The sequence below is a fragment of the Aedes aegypti genome, chromosome 3 (assembly GCF_002204515.2).
Source record: "Aedes aegypti strain LVP_AGWG chromosome 3, AaegL5.0 Primary Assembly, whole genome shotgun sequence".
Classification (NCBI taxonomy): Eukaryota; Metazoa; Arthropoda; class Insecta; order Diptera; family Culicidae; genus Aedes; species Aedes aegypti.
Genome location: NC_035109.1, coordinates 283686442 through 283705675, shown reverse-complemented (window position 1 = coordinate 283705675; position 19234 = coordinate 283686442). Strand labels below are relative to the sequence as shown.

Sequence of the window (19234 nt, the reverse complement as noted above, 5' to 3'; positions counted from 1 at the left end):
CAGGAATCGTACTTTAGTAATATACCGTTTCAGATACGATATATCTCCTACGGTGGACAAATTACTTGTAAACGGATTTGCAGCAATTAAGCAATCGTAAATTCCAATCAGAATGTTTCCCAAAAAGTCTGACAAATCCCAAAACAGAAGTATTTGGATGTTTGAGAGCAGCCATGCCGGGAAATTCAACCGTGTGGTAAATTTAGAATTTATGTTCAAAAGACTTTTCTCCTTATTTTTATTGCTGAACTCTTTTTACGTTTGTTTTATATGAAAAATGTTTATAACTATCACCTACAAAATTGTACAGACCTCAAAACATGCGTCTCAATCGGCTCTAAAGATGAAGGGAAGACAACTTTGCTGAGAAATCTAAAAAAACACACAAAAACCTATTTTTGAAGGGCCACCCTACATCAATAGCGAAAAATGCTCTAAAACGGTCAATTTTTGAGCTAGGAAAAAACTTTTTTTGTCAAATCAGCTTAAAATTTTCCGATCTTCAACTTTGTAGAACAAATTCTTTCAATATTCCTTAAAATAAAAAAGTTGATGGTTATCTTTTTTTACAAAGGGCCACCCTAATTTTCGTTCCGACCAAAAAAATTGTTTTTATAATAGAAACAACTTTGTAGAACATCATTTTTAAGTAAAATCACAATTAAAGGCGTGAGTTCCATCTTTCCTCCTAAAACCCCAATCCGTCCCACTGTGCAATGGAGTTACCCACGGTCTTCTTTTCTTGTCGACTTTTTTGTTTACAAAAAATGACTTCCGCCCCAATGGTCTAATCCACCGGTGTACTAAATTCACTTGGTGTGAGAATTGCGACACTTGCGCGGGGTACGCTCCCGTATGATCCCCACGTGATCTGGACCCGCTCTAGTGTCAAAATTATTCGACCGAGTCAGTTTAGTATACCAGTGGATAAGACAATAGACTAATCCATTGGTGTACTAAAATCATTCGGTGTGAGAATTGTGACACTTGAGCAGATCCAAAACACATCATGAGCATACGGAAGCTTAAGTGTCACAATTCTCAGACCGAGTGAATTTAGTACACCGCTGGATTATACCATAGCCAATGAATGAATGTTCACCGGATTAACAATGCGTGGATAAATATGTAACGCAATCGTTGCTTTTTGTAAACATCGGCCGCTGTAAAATTTGACTTCTCGCTGGAAGTCGCAGTGTGACATCATCGTAAATTAGTTCATACGCACTTAAACGGAATCGCTGAGAATCCAACAGCTGATATCTCGGTAATAATTTGACAATTCTCGATAAAGTTCAAGAAGTTCGCTAGTTCAAGAACCCTACTTTCGTAGAGGGAACTTCTATCTAGGTAACCTTGTGGACCCAGTTTTTGCTACTTTCAGCAAACTTGAAATGGCAAACTCGCGCGCCACGCCCCGCGCATGCGTGCTCGTTAATAAAGCAATCGTTGCTACACTCATTTCTGAGTTAACTACCAGAGATGTATGTGCTGTCATAATCGATGTTTCTGCTGGTGACTTCAACAGGTCTATTGTTCGGTATATTTACCACATGATGAACCATCCCCAACGGATGACTTCAAACGAGTTGTCGTACACTGCGTAATAAAAGGCTTTTCGCTGATTGTGGGCAATGATGCCAATGCTCATCACATCATCTGGGGCAGCTCAGATATCAATTTGAGAGGCTCCAGTCTGATGGAATACTTAAGTAGTACAGACCTTGGATTACTTAACATAGGCAATTGCCCAACCTTCATGGTTTCTAATAGAGAAGAAGTGTTAGACATAACGCTCTGCTCGAATAGAATCAGTCACGAGTTGACGAATTGGCATATATCAGATGAGGAATCATTATCTGATCATCGCTACATCTTCTTTGAACATTCAAATGTAACTGCGCAGACTTTGCGTTTTAGGAATCCCCGATCAACAAACTGGGAACTCTATATTGAATTGGTTGCGACCAAATTTCATGGATATTCTCCGTCCATTGAAAATCCAAGTGATCTGGATGATGCCGTTGATACTACAACATCCTACATTATGGAAGCTTTTGAAGAAGCATGTCCTCTGCGGTCTGTAAAGACTACAAGAGGGACCCCATGGTGGAATTCCGATCTGACTAGACTCAGGAAACAATGTAGAAGGAGTTGAAACAGACGCCGTTCAGCTGGATCAGAGTCGTTCAAGTCGGCTCGCAAGGCTTACAAGAAGGCTCTTCGTTCTGCTGAACGATCCGGCTGGAAAAACCTTTGTACAAATGTTTCCAGTTGGAGTGAAGTCAGTCGGCTGAACAAAATCCTTGCAAAATCTAAGGATTTCCAAGTGAACGAAATTCGCTTACCTAATGGTGACTTTACTTCTTTCGATGAAGAAGTTTTAGAATGTTTATTCAATACACACTTCCCCGGATGTGTGGACATAGCATCTACGGATGAACCAAATGTCTTTTCATGTAGTTACGAGTCTCTGGCCTCGGCTCGCAGTATCGTAACTACTGAATCGATTCAATGGGCACTTAATAGTTTTGCTCCTTTCAAATCTCCAGGAGCGGATGGGATTTATCCTGTTCTGCTCCAAAAGGGATTTGAGTTTATCAAACATGTTTTGAAAAAGCTACTTGTAAGCAGTTTTGCTACCGGGTACATTCCCAGATCCTGGCGTGATATTACTGTAAAGTTTATCCCGAAAGGAAGACGTGCGTCGTATGAAGAAGCGAAGAGTTTTAGACCTATCAGTCTGACCTCTTTTCTTCTGAAATGTCTGGAACGCATTATCGATCATCACATCCGTGATGTTTATTTGGCAAACATGCCTCTTCATGTCAATCAACATGCTTACCAATCTGGAAAGTCCACTGTGACTCTTTTACACAAAGTTGTATACGATATCGAGAAACCATGCGCTCAGAAGCAATCCTGCTTGGGTGTTTTCTTGGATATTGAGGGTGCCTTTGATAACGTGTCTTTCGATGCCATATTGGAAGCAGCACGAAACCATGGGCTACCTACAATGATTACCAATTGGATTCATCAAATGCTCAAAAACCGACATCTCTTCTCGTCATTGCGTCAAGCAGCGATTCGAAAATTGAGTGTTTGCGGATGCCCTCAAGGGGGAGTCTTGTCACCACTTTTGTGGAATCTCGTAGCAGATACGCTATTGAGGCAACTCAATAATTGCGGTTTTCCAACTTATGGATTTGCCGACGACTATCTAGCTCTGGTAGTTGGTATGTGCATAAGCACCCTATTCGACCTGATGCAAAGTGCTCTTCTGGTAGTCGAGAGTTGGTGTCGCCAATATGGCCTTTCGGTTAACCCGAATAAAACATCTATTGTTCTTTTTACGGAAAGACGAAACCGCGATGGAATTCGACCTTTACGTCTTTTTGGCACTGAGATTAATGTGACTGATCAAGTAAAGTATGTCGGAGTCATTCTAGATTCCAAACTTTCATGGACACCTCACATTGATTTCAGAGTCAAAAAAGCGTGCATGGCCTTCGGTCAATGCCGGCGAACCTTTGGTAAAACTTGGGGCCTCAAACCCATATATATCAAATGGGTTTACACAAAAGTTGTTCGACCAATATTGGCATATGGATGTCTTGTGTGGTGGCAAAATGGCGAAGTGAGAACAATCCAATCAAAATTGGGCCATCTCCAAAGGATGTGCTTGATGGCGATGTCTGGTGCGTTCTCTACAACTCCCACAGCAGCGCTTGAGGCCATTTTCGACGTTGCGCCACTTCACATACATCTTAAACAAGAAGCACTTTCTTGCTCTTACCGTTTATGGGTACTGGATCTACTGGAGAAAAATACAGTGAATCGTAGATCTACACACACTCCGTTGTTTCCACTTTTGGTGAATTGGGACAAAATTGTCCTTGCTCCAAGTGATCTCACAATTGCTTGTCATTTTCCTTACAGGACATTTACCACACAATTCCCTTCACGGGAAGAGTGGACGTCTGGCTATTTGGAAAGAAGTATATCAAACAATATAGTACCGTTTTGATTCATATTACGGACAGCTTCAAATTCCGGACACTCTACTTTGTATGGGAAACATTTCACGCGAAATGTTTCAATTTTTGCTGTTCAAAGGTTCTCAATTTCAAGGCTTGTTTAAGTAAACTTTTTCCATAAATATCTTTGAAAATTTATAATGCCCAACTACCTTAGATGTCTCTTTGGTGGTTTAACGATTACGATTGACGATTTGACTGTTCCATTAATGATTCTCATGAACTGTCCGGAATTCGATTCAAAGAGTCCGGAATATGAGACAAAAGTGAGGAAGCGTCCGGAATAAGAATCATGAAAAGGCCACACATTTTGATTTTTTTAAAATTATTGAAGTTGCGGAAGCGTATTCTTCACCCACCGTTCGAAAGTAAAGGGCTTCCGATGCTCGATAGCGCTAAGGAATCATACAGAATGATTTATTTTGTATGCTCTATGCTGGGTTATATTTCCCTGAGTCCTTAAGTGTCCGTAATATGAATCAAAACGTTATGTTACACCGATGGCTCCCTTCTTGAAGGTAGAGCTGGTGCAGGAGTATATTCTCGTGAGCTAAGGCTGAACCAGTTTTACTCACTTGGTAGAAACTGCACCGTTTTTCAGGCGGAAATGTTTGCTCTTATGTGTGGAGTGCAATCAGCACTTCGACAGTGCGTAATGGGTAAAGTCATATACTTCTGTTCAGATAGTCAGGCTGCTATAAAAGCTCTCGCTTCGGCCAAATCAAGGTCGAAGCTTGTTATCGCATGTCGAACTCAAATTGAGGAACTGAATTCAGTCAACTCTGTAAACCTTGTATGGGTACCTGGCCATTCTTCCATCGCTGGAAATGAATTGGCTGATGAGCTAGCTCGCGATGGAGCATCGCATGACTTCATTGGCCCTGAGCCGGCTGCTCCAATTGTGAAGTGCTGGGTGAAGCTTCAGATAAACTCTTGGGCGGCAACTCAGCACAAGCAGTATTGGAATAGTTTGGAGTCATGTCGTCAAACAAAATTGTACATTACTGAGCCACCTCCAAGGGTAGCGAAGTATTTAACAAATCTGTCAAAGCAGAATTGCAGTCTCTTGGTCAGAGCGTTGACAGGGCACTGCCGACTCAACTATCACATGGCAAATATTCAGCGTGCTGACTAATTTGTGTGTGATAGTTGTGACTCCGATTATGGAACTTCGTATCACCTGATATGTAACTGTCCAGTTTTTTCGCAAATGCGATTCCAATTACTTGGTAAACACTTATTAAGTGAAACTGAATTCAGAAGCCTGAATCTTCAGGACATTCTGTTATTCTTAACCCGCTGTGGTAATGAGCTATAGGCTCTCTTTGCGCTCATGCGTTTTGCAGTGCCCTTTTTAGGGCGCTGCTCGAACCCATTGTGGTATGGAGCTACATGCTCTCATTTCGCTTATGCGATCTTCCCTCTTCAAGGGACCCCACTCCTATTTCCTCCCATCTTTCCCTTCCCTTTCCTCTCCCATCGGGTAGATCAGGCCTGCCCAACCTTTTTGAACCGCGGGCCAAATCGCAGAAGTAGTTTTGCGTAGCGGGCCACATTTTTAAACGCACACATATTCCCAATAATTCTGACAAAAGTCAGTAAATGAAGTTAGTAAAACCTGACTAAAATCAGTGAATGAAGTACATTTCATTTGAAGAAATCTAAAAAAGAGATAATTGCTGCTAAGCATTCTGCTGGACGTTGTGAGAGTTCATTTCAAAATTATATAATAATCTAGTCCAGATTATTCGTGGTCGTACACAAATTATGTCACGCTCCAAGGAAGGGGGGTCAGGCCTAGCGTGACAAGCCTTGCAAAATTTCTAGAGAACTCATACAAAAAGCGTGACAAAGAGGGGGGAGTGGGTCGAAAAAATCAAAATTTAGCGTAACATAATTTGCGTACCATCCCTTTTGAAGAATCAACCACAGAAATTTAAGATCCTGTGAGAATTATACCCAGGTTTTTTTTTTAAATCGTACTCCAAATTCCGTCCTAATATTATTATCATGAACCGGGATATGCTAAAATCCTGATCAAAATATTACGAAAATTTTGGTCAGAATATCCAAGGTTCTACAAGAATCGTGCCTAGGATTTTTCAGAATCTCACTCAATAATCATTTTGAAATGCCATCTAGAAATATTTGAAAATGCTAAAATGCATTTTAAAAGAAAGCTGCTCAGAATTTTATTATAAATTCTTTTAGTGTTCTGGTAAAATGTTACATACCGTTATGTTGTAATCTTGCCCGGGATTCTAAAAAATAATGAATTGAATTCGTTGAAAATCCTGGCTATGGAATCTACCTTACTTATTATCCTGACAAGGATGAATGTCGAGAGAAGTCATGGTAGAAACATTGTTGAAACACCAAGAATTTGAAATTTATGAAATAAAATATCTAAGTGGGTTAAAAAACAAAACAATTTAAAGATTTACTAAGCTAGAATATTAGGTTGAAACTAAATTGAATATTAAATAGGCTTAGTATGTTCTAACTTCGAGTTGGTAGAATATTTAACGGGTAAAATATGAAAAGAATCTTCGAACCCTCCGCGGGCCGCACAAAATGAGGTCGCGGGCCAGATGCGGCCCGCGGGCCGTACGTTGGGCAGCCCTGGGGTAGATGATGAAATAGGCTCAAATATGGCGATGGCACAAATCTCCCAACTGGTGGGGAACGTGCCTTTGGAGCCGGCTTTCTGACCTCTGTAAAATAAGTACCGAGATTCGACATTGAAAATCACCGAATTCTCAGCTTCGTTCTCGGCATAACATTTTACTGAGGTCGGTGAAATAATTTAAGTTAAGTGTTTAGGCCTATTTTATTGAAACGTAGACCTCTGGTGGAGAATATGAGAAAAAAAGTGTTAAAATCCGTTGCGAGCACAATTTTTCTCACTTTTGGATTTAACTCGATCCCATTGAAACCCATTCATATATTTTATATTATTTTATATTACGGCCCAAGCTTTCTTTTGGGGGCATCAAAGTGACCCAGAAAGTCAGTTTTGTGACTAATTATTTTGCAAAATGTCTTATCGCGCCCGATAACTTTACTCCGTTAAACATGTTCACCAAAAAATATATATACTTATATCACTTTATGAAACAGCATTTCTCGCAAAACAAAGCACTCAAAAGTCATTTAATATTTTCACCGAACGAATTGATACGCATTTAATTCATTTGGTGCTGGAACTTTAGAATTTTATTAAATTTATTTTCATTGCAAGAAGAAAAATTCAACCTTGCCCTTATTTCATTTCATTCCATTCGTTGTTTTGCACCCGTCAACAACGAAACAAATTTCCGATCTCCCATAGTGAAAAATCGAACCGGCAGCGGTGGATGGCCCCATTGTTTACGCTGCAAGTAGGTACGTAAAAATTGCGTTATCTGTCACTTCGCGGGGGGGTTGGAAATGCACTTCGATCCAAATGAATAAGGGATGGGAATTTTCACTTATTCTCGATGTTGAATTTTAGCAGATCTCATATTGTAGATTAATAACGGCGCACGGTGTGCTGGAACACACATATTATCGAATTTGCATGAACCTTCGATCTTTTTTTTACTAGAAGTTAGCCTTGGTAGTCAAGAAAAGATTGTGGCATATTTAAAAAATCTTTCATCGACAAAAAACTGAAAAAAGTGGTTTTGCCCTCTCATGTATGGGATTCATAGGAGATTAATAGAGTTACATTTATTTCGACGCATTTCAACCGCATAAAGCTCAATTTGACACATCATGAACCCGAATTATTTATAAGACGTTCCAAATTAGGCATAAATATAACATACACCTACACAATATGACCAGTCCATAACATTATGCCGTATTTTATCTACTTCACATTTACTGACATAACTCGTTTCCATCATTCACAGTGGACATCTTACCACACATTAATAATATCAATGTTCGAAATTTATCTAAATAATCTTAATAACGAATCTATTGATCAAAAGGTATGGAGTTTTATTAGGATAGTAGAAATGTTATAAAAATATACACTTACATACAATTATAAGAATATTATAGGGCACTGTACTATTTTAATTTTGTATGTGATTCTGATTTTGACTGGTATTAGTTTTTACAGATTTTATAAAAAAAAAATGTGAGATACATTAGTTATTATGCAGCCAAAAACATATTTTACTTACTTTAAAAGTGTTTCCGCGAGTGTCGTTTTATTTTTTGGCGATTTTTTTTATTACAAAAGACTGTTTTTCATCATGCTAATCTGTCATGAAACGGCCTACTTTCCTGCACTGATTAATGCAGTTTGGTAATAGTCATAACGCAACTGAAATTAGTTGCGTAATAATAATTACGCAACGCTTCTTCATTACGGAACTGTTTTGAGTTGAGTTCGGAAAGGGTGAAATAATTATTAATGCATCTTCATGTTATTTCGGATTCCCTCGAGTGTTCTTCTACGATATTGCAAAAAAAAAGTTGTACGCACCTCGTTTTAGAATAAGATTTTTGCAGGACTCGAATAATTATTGAGTAAGGTGGGGCAAAAGTTCTACCTTAGTGGTATAATCAAAGCTTCCAGGAAAACAATAGCAGATGAAACAAAACAAATAGCATACAGCGAACCTTCAACATATTGGCTATAATTTTGCTGTACAAACTTGTGTCAAAATATTTACCCATTTTTAGTTATAACAGTTTCAAAATTGATTGTCTTAAACGAACTTTTACCCCACCGGTGGGGCAAGAGTTCGTTGGCTAAAACACAAAATATCAATAGTTTTATGACAGGCATACTTTCAACAAGCCGTAAACTTATGTTTGCCGAAAAATACACACTAAATTTTCATAACAAAATTGCCCAATACAGGGTTCATTTTAATACACCCAAAAATAGCAGTTTTTCGCAAACCTAAGTGGAAATGTAAAATTTTTGTGACATTTTTCTCACGATCAGGCAAATTTTGCTAAATTTGATATCATCTTCTTGGATTTCAAGCAATTTGAAATTTTTTCCGTGAGTTTATACATAGGCCGAACTTTTGCCCCGCTATGGGCCAAAAATTGTTTCCAAGCATTTATGCAAAAACTAATACACGTCAAAGCATCCTTATGATATGTCTACAAACGCCCTTACATAAAATATTGAAAAACATGTTATTTCATTTGGTTCCATGCATCGAAAGTTTAACCAAATATTACAATATTCTCGTCGAAAAACAACAAATAGTCATAAGTTTTCCAAATCTCAATCAATTCTTATGATATTAGGAGTGAAAGTCTCTTACTTGCATAGCATTTGAACCACCATGACATTTCTAAGATTTGTTTTGAATTGAGCTAGAAATCTTAAAAAGAAACTCTTGCCCCACTCGAACTTTTGCCCCACTTTATTCTAAATGTACTACTCGAGCTGTAAAGATCATCATTCTGCAAATTGTTGCAAATTAGTAGTTTACGGAACAAGTTGCAGAATGATGATTTTTACAGCACGAGTCGTAAATTTATCCTACGAGGCTTGCTGAGTAGGATAATTACGACGATTGCTGTAAAAATCGAGTTCTGCAACGTGTTACGTACAACATTTTTTGCAATTTCGTAGAAGACCACTTTAGGGTATCATAAATTATATCCGAATGCAATCACCATTATTTTACAATTTCTGAAAAATGGTTCTGTAATGATTCATTGCGCAACTCAAAACAGTTGCTTAATGAGAAAGCGGTGCGTAATGAATCATTACAGCACTGGTTTCAGTTGCGTAATGACCTGAGACGAGACTCGCGAAGACGGTCTTCTTTTTCTGTGATTGCTGAGTTTTTTTCTTATTCCACTTTGTGTTTGTACCAATTATGCGCAAGCCGTTCAAACTCTCACATGAAGCTCTCAGCAAAAAATGATTGAGTTTGCATCACATCGAATCATAAATAGCCGTATGAGTGAAATTTCATGCCAGAAACGTAGCAGACATTAGAAATAATTATTCTTCTGCTTAGATTTATCAGCAACTTTGGAAAAAACTACTCCACCGATTGAGGTTTTTAATAACAGTTTACTTTGAACACAATACTTTTCACTTTTTCAGCCATAAAAACGGTGGGCTACATTTGACGTTTCGTGAGAGGGGAATCTGGGCTGCATATGACGTTTATATTTTTCGTCTTCGCGAGTCTCTCTCAGGTAATGACTATTCCCGCACTGCATACTTCAGTGCAGGAAAGTTGGCCGTTTCATGACAAATTGGCGTGATGGAAAACAGCCTATTACGATGAGAAATTGCAAAAAAATATTACCGTTTTGATTCATATTACGGACACTTAAGGACTCAGGGAAATATAACCCAGCATAGAGCATACAAAATAAATCATTCTATATGATTCCTTAGCGCTATCGAGCGTCGGAAGCCCTTTACTTTCGAACGATGGGTGAAGAATACGCTTCCGTAACTTCAATAATTTTAAATAAATCAAAATGTATGGCCTTTTCATGATTCTTATTCCGGACGCTTCCTCACTTTTGCCTCATATTCCGGAAACTTTGAATCGAATTCCGGACAGCTCATGATAATCATTACTGGAACAGTCAAATCATAAATCGAAATCGTTAAACCACCAAAGAGACATCTAAGGTAGTTGGGCATTATAAATTTTCAAAGATATTTATGGAAAAAGTTTTCTAAAACGAGCCTTGAAATTGAGATCTTTTGCACAGCAAAAATTGAAACGTTTCGCGTGAAATGTTTCCCATACAAAGTAGAGTGTCCGGAATTTGAAGCTGTCCGTAATATGAATCAAAACGGTACATTAAATCAGATTGGGATAATTCATTGCTTTGGCCTTGATATAAGCTGTAAATTCTTTTGCTTCGCGGTCTTCAGAAATGTTCTTCATCGTAAAAAATACCCTGCAAGGTTTGCGTTTATATTTTTATAGAATTCAATGGGTGATATCTGAAGATTTTTTATTGCACTAGTATGATTTTGAACGGCTGGTGATAAATTAAATTTTTACCCTTCTTCTTCTTATTGGCATTAACGTCCTCACTGGGATAGAGCCTGCTTCTCAGCAAAGTGTTTCCATGAGCATTTCCACAGTTATTAACTGAGGGCTTTCTTTGCCAAAGTTGCCATTTTTGCATTCGTATATCGTGTGGCCGGCACGATAATACTCTATGCCCAGGTAAGTCAAGGAATTTTCCATAACGAAAAGATCCTGGACCGACCGGGAATCGAACCCACACATCTTCAGCATGGCATTGCTTTGTAGCCGCGGAAGGCCTTCAAGCTGTCCGTTATATGAATCAAAACGGTACATTTGGTCGAAATGAATTTAATTGCTTAAATAAATAGATTTGGTACATTTGGTGGAAAGACATTAGGTCGAATGACATTTGGTCGAATGATATTTCGTCGAATGGCTTGAGAAGTTTTTCGTCGAAATATTATTGTGGAATGATTGATCGAAAAATCGTTTTGTTCAACAGATATGGAACCGAACTAGCATTTTGGACAAATATACTATTCATCACAAGTCACATGTTGAATTTATTATTCTTTCAAAATGTCATCGTTCTGCATCTGATCTATATCCAATGACAAAATCCAGTGTGAATGCTCGAAACCTTTATTAAGTGTCAAGTTTAACAGCGTTCGACCGTGGATAAGAATTTGGAATGTGGGGTCAGACCTGATACGGTTGAATATATAACAACTTGTTCCCTTTGCATTGTGTACATATAATGCACTTTTATACGTAGAATAAAAGGGACAATTTTGGTGGCTTTTAGTAAAAGATTTTGTCGAAGTGCATCAAAAGTTCCGCCTGTGGGAGACGGTTTCCCACTCATGGTGAATTTAATTGTGAATGTAAGTTCCAGCTGAATAACGTTCCTTGAGAAAACATTTGGCTTAGTGTCGATTAACTTTGCTTCCATTTGGGATCAGTTTGTCGCGTTTCATCCGATTTTCAGATTCAGCCGGGATGAGAAATATGAGACCATGTAACGGCAACAATGCAAGGGGTGAATCGACTTTGTGTGTAAGTCTGGGAGTCTCTTCACAAATTGAAGACTTGAAGAAAATACCAGCACCTTGCTTATTACAATGTTTTTCTAGGTTGTGCTACTTTTCCCCGAATGTCGTTTCCCCGAATGTCCCGTTTTTTCAAATAACTCATTTTCCCGAAATGGATTTTGGAACTGGTTGACTCCTTACGTTGTTGACGTTACTTGATGTAATTTTTCTCATTATTCTGCGGTCGGATGAAACATGACGAGCTGATCTCAAATAAAAGCAAATCAACTTTTGTCGCTTATAAATACAGTTGTTAATAAACACAAGACAACGCACTATGTTCAAGAATATTACCCTAGAAAACTACTGTTGAAGGTTTTTAAAAAGAAAATCACAATTAAATACATTAAAAAACTCTTTTGAAAACGCAGCAACGTGTGAAAAGAAGCCACGATTCTGTTCATTACTAAACAAGTTACAGCCCTTTAAAGTGAAGATGAATCGAAGCCAAAGTTCAAATTTTCAAGAGCATGGATCTGGAGAACCAAACATCCGTTTGAGCTGAAAACCTAATCGATTGGTCACAACCAGCTAGTGACCAATCGATGGAGTCATAATGACACAGCTCTATAATTTGCGTCTTTTTATAAAACGGATGACTCACCCTAATCTATATAAATTATGAAGAAGATGTGAAACTAAAGAGAGTTTGATTCTTAATTATTTATTGATTCTGCAAAATCCCAATCATTGCAAAAAAATATTCGTCTAGAGAATGACTCATACAGCATCGAACTAAAAACTATCAGTCTTCATTCCACGCAGCTTCCGACAGCAATCTGAGGTAATCATCCCCCGGTTGGAGATTTTTCTGCTGTCCGTCTATTACCCACCCATCGCCCATGCCCCAATTTCCCCACGCAACCACACTCACCTTGATCAGCTTGTCCCGTATCTCCCAACTGAAAATAGTCGGATTCATCTTTTTCATCTCCTCGATGCGGGATTCCACTTCCGGTGTGGCCACCTTTGGCTTGGAGCCTCCAATCACACCGGGACGAATCGAACCCGTCTCCTGGTAGCGGTTCAGTATCTTCGAAACACAGCCATGGGAAACGCGCAGCTGGCGGGAGATCACGCATGGTCGAATACCGGCGGCGGCCATTTCGACGATTTTGAGCCGAATGTGGTTGGGCAGAGGTCGCCCGTTGATGAACACGCCGCCGAGCTGGTTAACGCGGCCTTGACCTGTTAGAGGAAGAAGAAGGTGGGGGAAAATTCAATTAGCGAGGTGCTGATAAGGTTGATGACTTTTTCTGAGCGTCGCTCGTTTTGTTACCGTTTGTAATTTCCGGTAAAGGTGCTAATAATGAGTGGCAGGGCGGCAAATACAAGAAGAAGTTCAAGATGCCGCGCCGGTTTGTATAAAGGAAATACAGTTCAGCCGTAAAATACTAGTTTTGATTGATTTTTACATACATTTGAAAATAAAAATATATATTAAAAATTTTAAAATTACAGAGCATAAACTTTACAAAAAATTGTACAGCCTTAAATAGGTCAAGGTGAGTTAAAATTCACTCATATGAGAAAATTAGTAATTACCATCGAAACAAAGATAAATTTCGAAACAAAAGCGCAAACGTTTGAAATAACTAGCATAGTAACACCTACACGCCTGTTACCGGTTCACAATAGCATCGTGTGCAGCCATCACTAAGCACACGGTAAATTAGCAATTTTTCAGCAGCTACATCCCGAAAACAAAGACAGCCCATGGCTAGACCAACCCGGTGGAATATTTCAGCCTGCATACCTTCGGAGTTCATATGAATGTAGGATTCCTTTGTTCCACCACCCCACACAGACTTGTTTCCCCCTCGCATGAGAGATGTTGATCCCTGCCATAGACTGGACTCGAGCATTCCGGAATGTGAAGCTCTCTGGCAGCCCACACATTTGTACCCATTCCTCCGCTCTCAGCCAGGACTGGTTTCGTCCTCCTCCGCCAAAAGTGAAACACATTTAGGTACTGGTAGGTAATCTAACATACAGTCTCCAGATTGGCTGTCGGGGTGCCAGCAAATTAACCGTATCAGAGAACGGTACAAGAAGCGATACCACAAGAAAGACCAGCCGATAAGCGAGGAGAATTCGTCCTGAAAGGGAGACGTCCTTTGCACCAGCGCGCACAGTGGGCAAAAGCGGACCAAAACTGAGTTCCGATTGCGATTGAACTCATTTCTGAGAGAAGTAACACTGAAGAATCGAGGTTCAGCCTCCACACGTCACTTTAATTTGACCTAGGGGATCATTTAGGCTCAATTCTTTTATATTTCAATTGTTTTCCCAGAATTTATCAAATTATTGCGTCTAGTTTTCAGTGATGATGGTTTGTAAAAGCTCTCACAATATTCAGATAGAGGGCATATGGACTAAACATCGAAAGACAAAACGTCGAGAGGACAAAAGGTCGAAAGAAAAAAGGTCGAAAGGACAAACGGTTGAAAATGATTTTCTTGGTGGGAAATTTTTCCTTCTTTGAAAAAAGATTTTCGGCCTTTTGTCACTTCTTTTTTTGTTTTTCGACCTTTTGTCCTTTCGAGATTTTGTCTATCGACTTTCTGTACTTTCGACCTTTTGCCATAGATTCCAGATAGAGATATGAGCCCTCACTGGCTGTCACAACATTATTCATGAAGTTTTACTTTATCAAAGAATTGGCCATATGTATTTAAACAAAAACTTTCACACACTTTACTTTTCATGTCATACCAAACATGCACTCATTAAATCACTTGGTATATTTCAATGTTCATTTGTCTTTTTTTCTGATCAAACAGCCAATGTATGCATTCATACAATTTCGATGAAATGTTTTTCTAACAGTCACAACTTCAACGTGAGGCTCTAGTTGGTTCTTTTGGAAACGAACCAGCCACCAGCTGGAAGTCTCGATAATAAGAGTAATAGTAATCTATTTGTTTCTTATATTACTGCTTGATAGAATTGGTTCAATGTTGACCAATATGATTTTAACTTTGTACGATTTTTCAAGAATGAGCTTCACTCTTAATATTATTGCATGGGCTTTTGACAAACTTTTTTTTTGTTTTAAAGCCTCTTGTTCAAAACGAATCCAAGAGATTTTTTAGAGAAACATAAATTACTTAGACAAAACAATGACCATACGCATGTACGGGTGTAAAGTATATCTGTATTTCATATTGATTATATACATGAAATACAGATAACAGAGCGTAACAAAAATGACATTTTTGCGTGTCTCAAGGATCAAATTATGTGTCTCTAGTAGATTTGGGGTTGCTGAATCTGGTGCCATTCTCAGAAATGTTCCAGCACGTCACAATTTTTAGCTACAGGTCGCCAAAGTTGTATAAAACACTGGTTTTATTCATGTTTACATGAAATTTAGAGTACAACTTATCAAAAAAATTTGTTATCTAATCCACCAAACATGCAAAATAGAACTTGAACTTTCATTTCAGCCATAATTTGATTGAAATTGCATGATTAAATTTCGATTAAACCGATTTTTTTAACATGCTTGCAGTCTCCATACAAAATTCTTCGTTTCTTCTATATGGCAAAATACCAAAATTCTCTAAACCATTAAACAATAACTTTTCCGTATCGTAAGTATTACAAACTTTGATGATAAGTATTGTTACATACATAAAGTTTGAGTTCTGTGGCAAATTAAGCCAATATATTACCTTACAAGCTGGCAAACTTGCATGCAAGTTGGCTGAAATAGCCATTTTTTTGCATTTTCAACAGTCAATATCTCAAAAACAAGACGTGTTATGATATTTCTGAAAACGGCAATGGATTCAGCAACCCTTAATTAAGTCAAGTTTTTGAGAATTTGTCGGGATTACTGAAATTCCCGGGATATACCAATTTTATTTCCCGTTTCCCAGGAAAAAAAAACCCGAGAAAATTGGAATTCATGTTTGAGGTCACTGTACGCCGCCTTTAGGCTAAGTAGCCCGTCATTCGTTGATCCATGCAACACAAGAAATATTACCTCATGCTTTAAATAAATATATTTATATATTTTGTTTCATTTCGAAAAATTCCGCGCATTTCAGAATTTTGTATCGATCTTCACGAAACATTTTCACATTTTATTTTGTCATTAACGAAGCTAGAAATTCCGTGTATCGTTTCGTTTCGTATCGACCTGAAAAAATCCATATCGCATACCCTTACTTAATGTCGACAATTCTTGTAACATTTTTAGAATTCGCAAACAATCCAGATCCACGAAACCATTTTTTTAAATCTTTTTTACAAGCCATGAATTTACAGTGAAACCTTCATGACTCGATGTTCCATGGTTCGATATCGACTAAAATAAAATGATGGTCACCTCAAACAGTTTTCCAAAGCGTTTTCTGTTCCATGACTCGACTTCAAGTCCTTTTAGAAAATTTTCATGATTCCATTTTTTTTCTATGACAGATTAAAACTGAACTGGAAATTGCAGACAAATCGGAATGTACAGCAGGTTAGATGCAATTTACCATAAAGATTATGTACAAGCATCTTCTCCATATGTTATGAGATGTTGCTAACTATCACTTTCACCTCCAGGTGCATTTTCGCCCCCTTAGGTCTTGAAATTGCTCCTAGTGGGGTGAATTCGCCCACTTTAGGAATCACTATTTTGGGTCCTCCATGGAACGTTAAGCGTGAGCAGTAATATATTAATGATTTTCAATAATGGCATAGACCTTGAACCACGCATATATCTATGTGTAAGAGTTCTATATCAATTGTAAGAGCTCTGTTTATCTTCATGAACTGCACGGAACTTTCAAGTTCATCAGTATTCTTCTTCTTGGATGAAGAAACACTCTTGAAGTGTGCATGACGGTCTTTAAAATAGGACATTTAAAAAACTCTTTGCTGAAACTTTTGGTTCCAGTTCAGAGACCAAAAAAGACGAAACGGTAATCAAAAAACAAAACGAAACCTAACACTCATCAGGAGAAGAGGGTTTGATACGACCAGACATTCCTCAGAGAATATTTCTAAAACTTGTTTCAGAAATTTTTCGTGACTTTACGAGAAATAAATTCTTCAAGTTAGATAACTTTATTTGAGAGATTTTTTTCTTTTTTCAGAAGCTCATTTAGTGCGTGTTTTCCATGAAATCTCTCCAACATTTTTTCAAAGAAATTAAACCAAAAATTGGACAATAAAATACAGATATGCCAGAAAAAATACCACAAACAATTCCTCAGGGATTCCTTAATTCAGACATTTTCACAAAAAAAGTCCTTGGTCCTCCAGGATTCTATCCGGTGACTCTTCCATCGGTTTTTCTAGAACATCATCAAGACTCCCGTTCAAAACATGTTGGAATATTCAACCAGAAACTACTCCAAATGTCTCGAAGGGTTTCTTCAATATGCTCCTCATGAATTTCTTTAAGATTTTAACTAGAAATTTCTCCAATATTCTAAGAGATTTCTCCAGGAAGTTTTTAAAGAAATAATAAAACATTTTTCCAGAATTTTCCATGTATGAAATTGAAATTGTTGAAAATCGTGACGTATTCCTAAAGCTAATCTTAGAGTAACTTCTGTTAAGACTTATGTAAGTTCTTAAGTCACCCTTGATAAATTAGAATTTCTGGAAGAACTCACCCTTGAGGAAATTTTACCAGATTCCCTAGAGTATTGGTAAGACATTTTAACAAGGTGTTGGTGGAAAAAAATCTCCAAAAACACATACGTAAAAAACACCGCCACACTATCACGACGCTGAAACCAGATACAGAAGACATCAAACAAATAAGCCTCCCATTTTATCCAAAAATCACAAATCCGATTAAAAACACGCTTCCACGACAAGGATTTCAAGTTGTGCACATAAGTGAAAACATTCTGCGTGACCTTCTGTGTAATCTAAAGGATAAAGTTGTGGCGATACCACGAATAGTTGAATTTAAAATTAATGTTAGTTTAAGTTGTACAGAATAATTTCCATATGTTGAATTCAACCATTGAAATACCCCTTGTAAATATCACTCACCTCGAGTGAAATTATGAATTCGAGATCATTGGTTCATTTGCTCCACTCCGCATACCATTTACAGAATGAGTTCCCTGTTCGATTCTGGCTCTGAGCGTAAATCGACAGCCAAGCGATCTTTTTGCAGAAGACCGTGATCTCGGTTCGAGGCTCGGGCATCGACCTAGGTTCAAGTTTCGTTGACCCCTTAAGTCTTTTATAAAACTTCGGGTGGGCAGCGAGTTGGATGATCGTGCCCACTTAGAGAAATTAAATGCTTTCTCCCGACGGATAGAGAAAGTAGTATGCGTGAAGGCGATTTTTGACCTTCGCGAAATTCTACTTCGTAGATTTCGCGTAATTTCCGGCGACGAAGATTTGCAAATCTCGCGCCTAATCTGAGGATCCCTGAACTTGACTCTTTCACTTCGTTCTGGTCTGTGGAAGAGGCGAGAGCGGTCCAAGTTTAGTTTAACCGCGCCGTGGTGTGATAGTTCAGGTGAACTAAAAGTGGACGTGAAAAGCCTCTGAATTTTACTAATTTAGATTTCTTCCATATCCCTCAAGTAGCTTAGAAAGGCAAAGTCAAGTGCGTTAGTAGCGAGTTGTGCGAGTCGGCGGATTTAGTGCGAGTAGTTGATGCGACAGGTAATTTTGGTGCTTAATAGTGTGCTTAGGGTGCAAATGCTAAAAGTCACTCGTCGTGTGACCGTATTCTTAATACAGATTTGTGGCAAGTTGCAAGGTCCGTCACACCACACCCCCAAGTTAGCGACCGTTTTCGACCCCGCTTTCCAGCTTCGGAGTTTTCCCGGCGGTACACGTGGGTCGGAGAGGGCAAGCGTACCATCAACCCGCGCCCTTTACAAGGCGGCAACAGCGAGCGAGTCGGTTTCGGACCGACATTCATCAACCCAGCAAACCCGTGTGAAGTTCCGTCGAGCGTCCCGAACCGGTTTCGAACCGGTGACCCCCGCGTGAGAGTCACGCACGCTACCGTCTGAGCCATCGTTGGTGACGACCACCGATGTGACGGCTGTACCCCGTCGAGCAAGTCCACGAATCCCGTGTGAGGCGCCGTTGAGAACGGCAAGCGAGTAGCAGAAGCGAAGTCCGGAGGAGATCCGCGTGTCGGCCACGTGAGGCGCCG

General features: G+C 38.8%; 1 protein-coding gene across 6 annotated transcripts in view; it reads right to left on the bottom strand.

The window, feature by feature from the left end:
• LOC110678958 (protein gooseberry-neuro) overlaps positions 1–19234 on the bottom strand; it is a 163078-nt gene that overhangs the window by 125229 nt on the left and 18615 nt on the right. For all 6 annotated transcript variants that reach the window (XM_021852684.1, XM_021852686.1, XM_021852687.1 and 3 more), the window contains exon 3: positions 12974–13287. In XM_021852684.1, coding sequence (XP_021708376.1) covers positions 12974–13287 — 314 coding nt within the window. The remainder of the gene's footprint in view (positions 1–12973; positions 13288–19234) is intronic.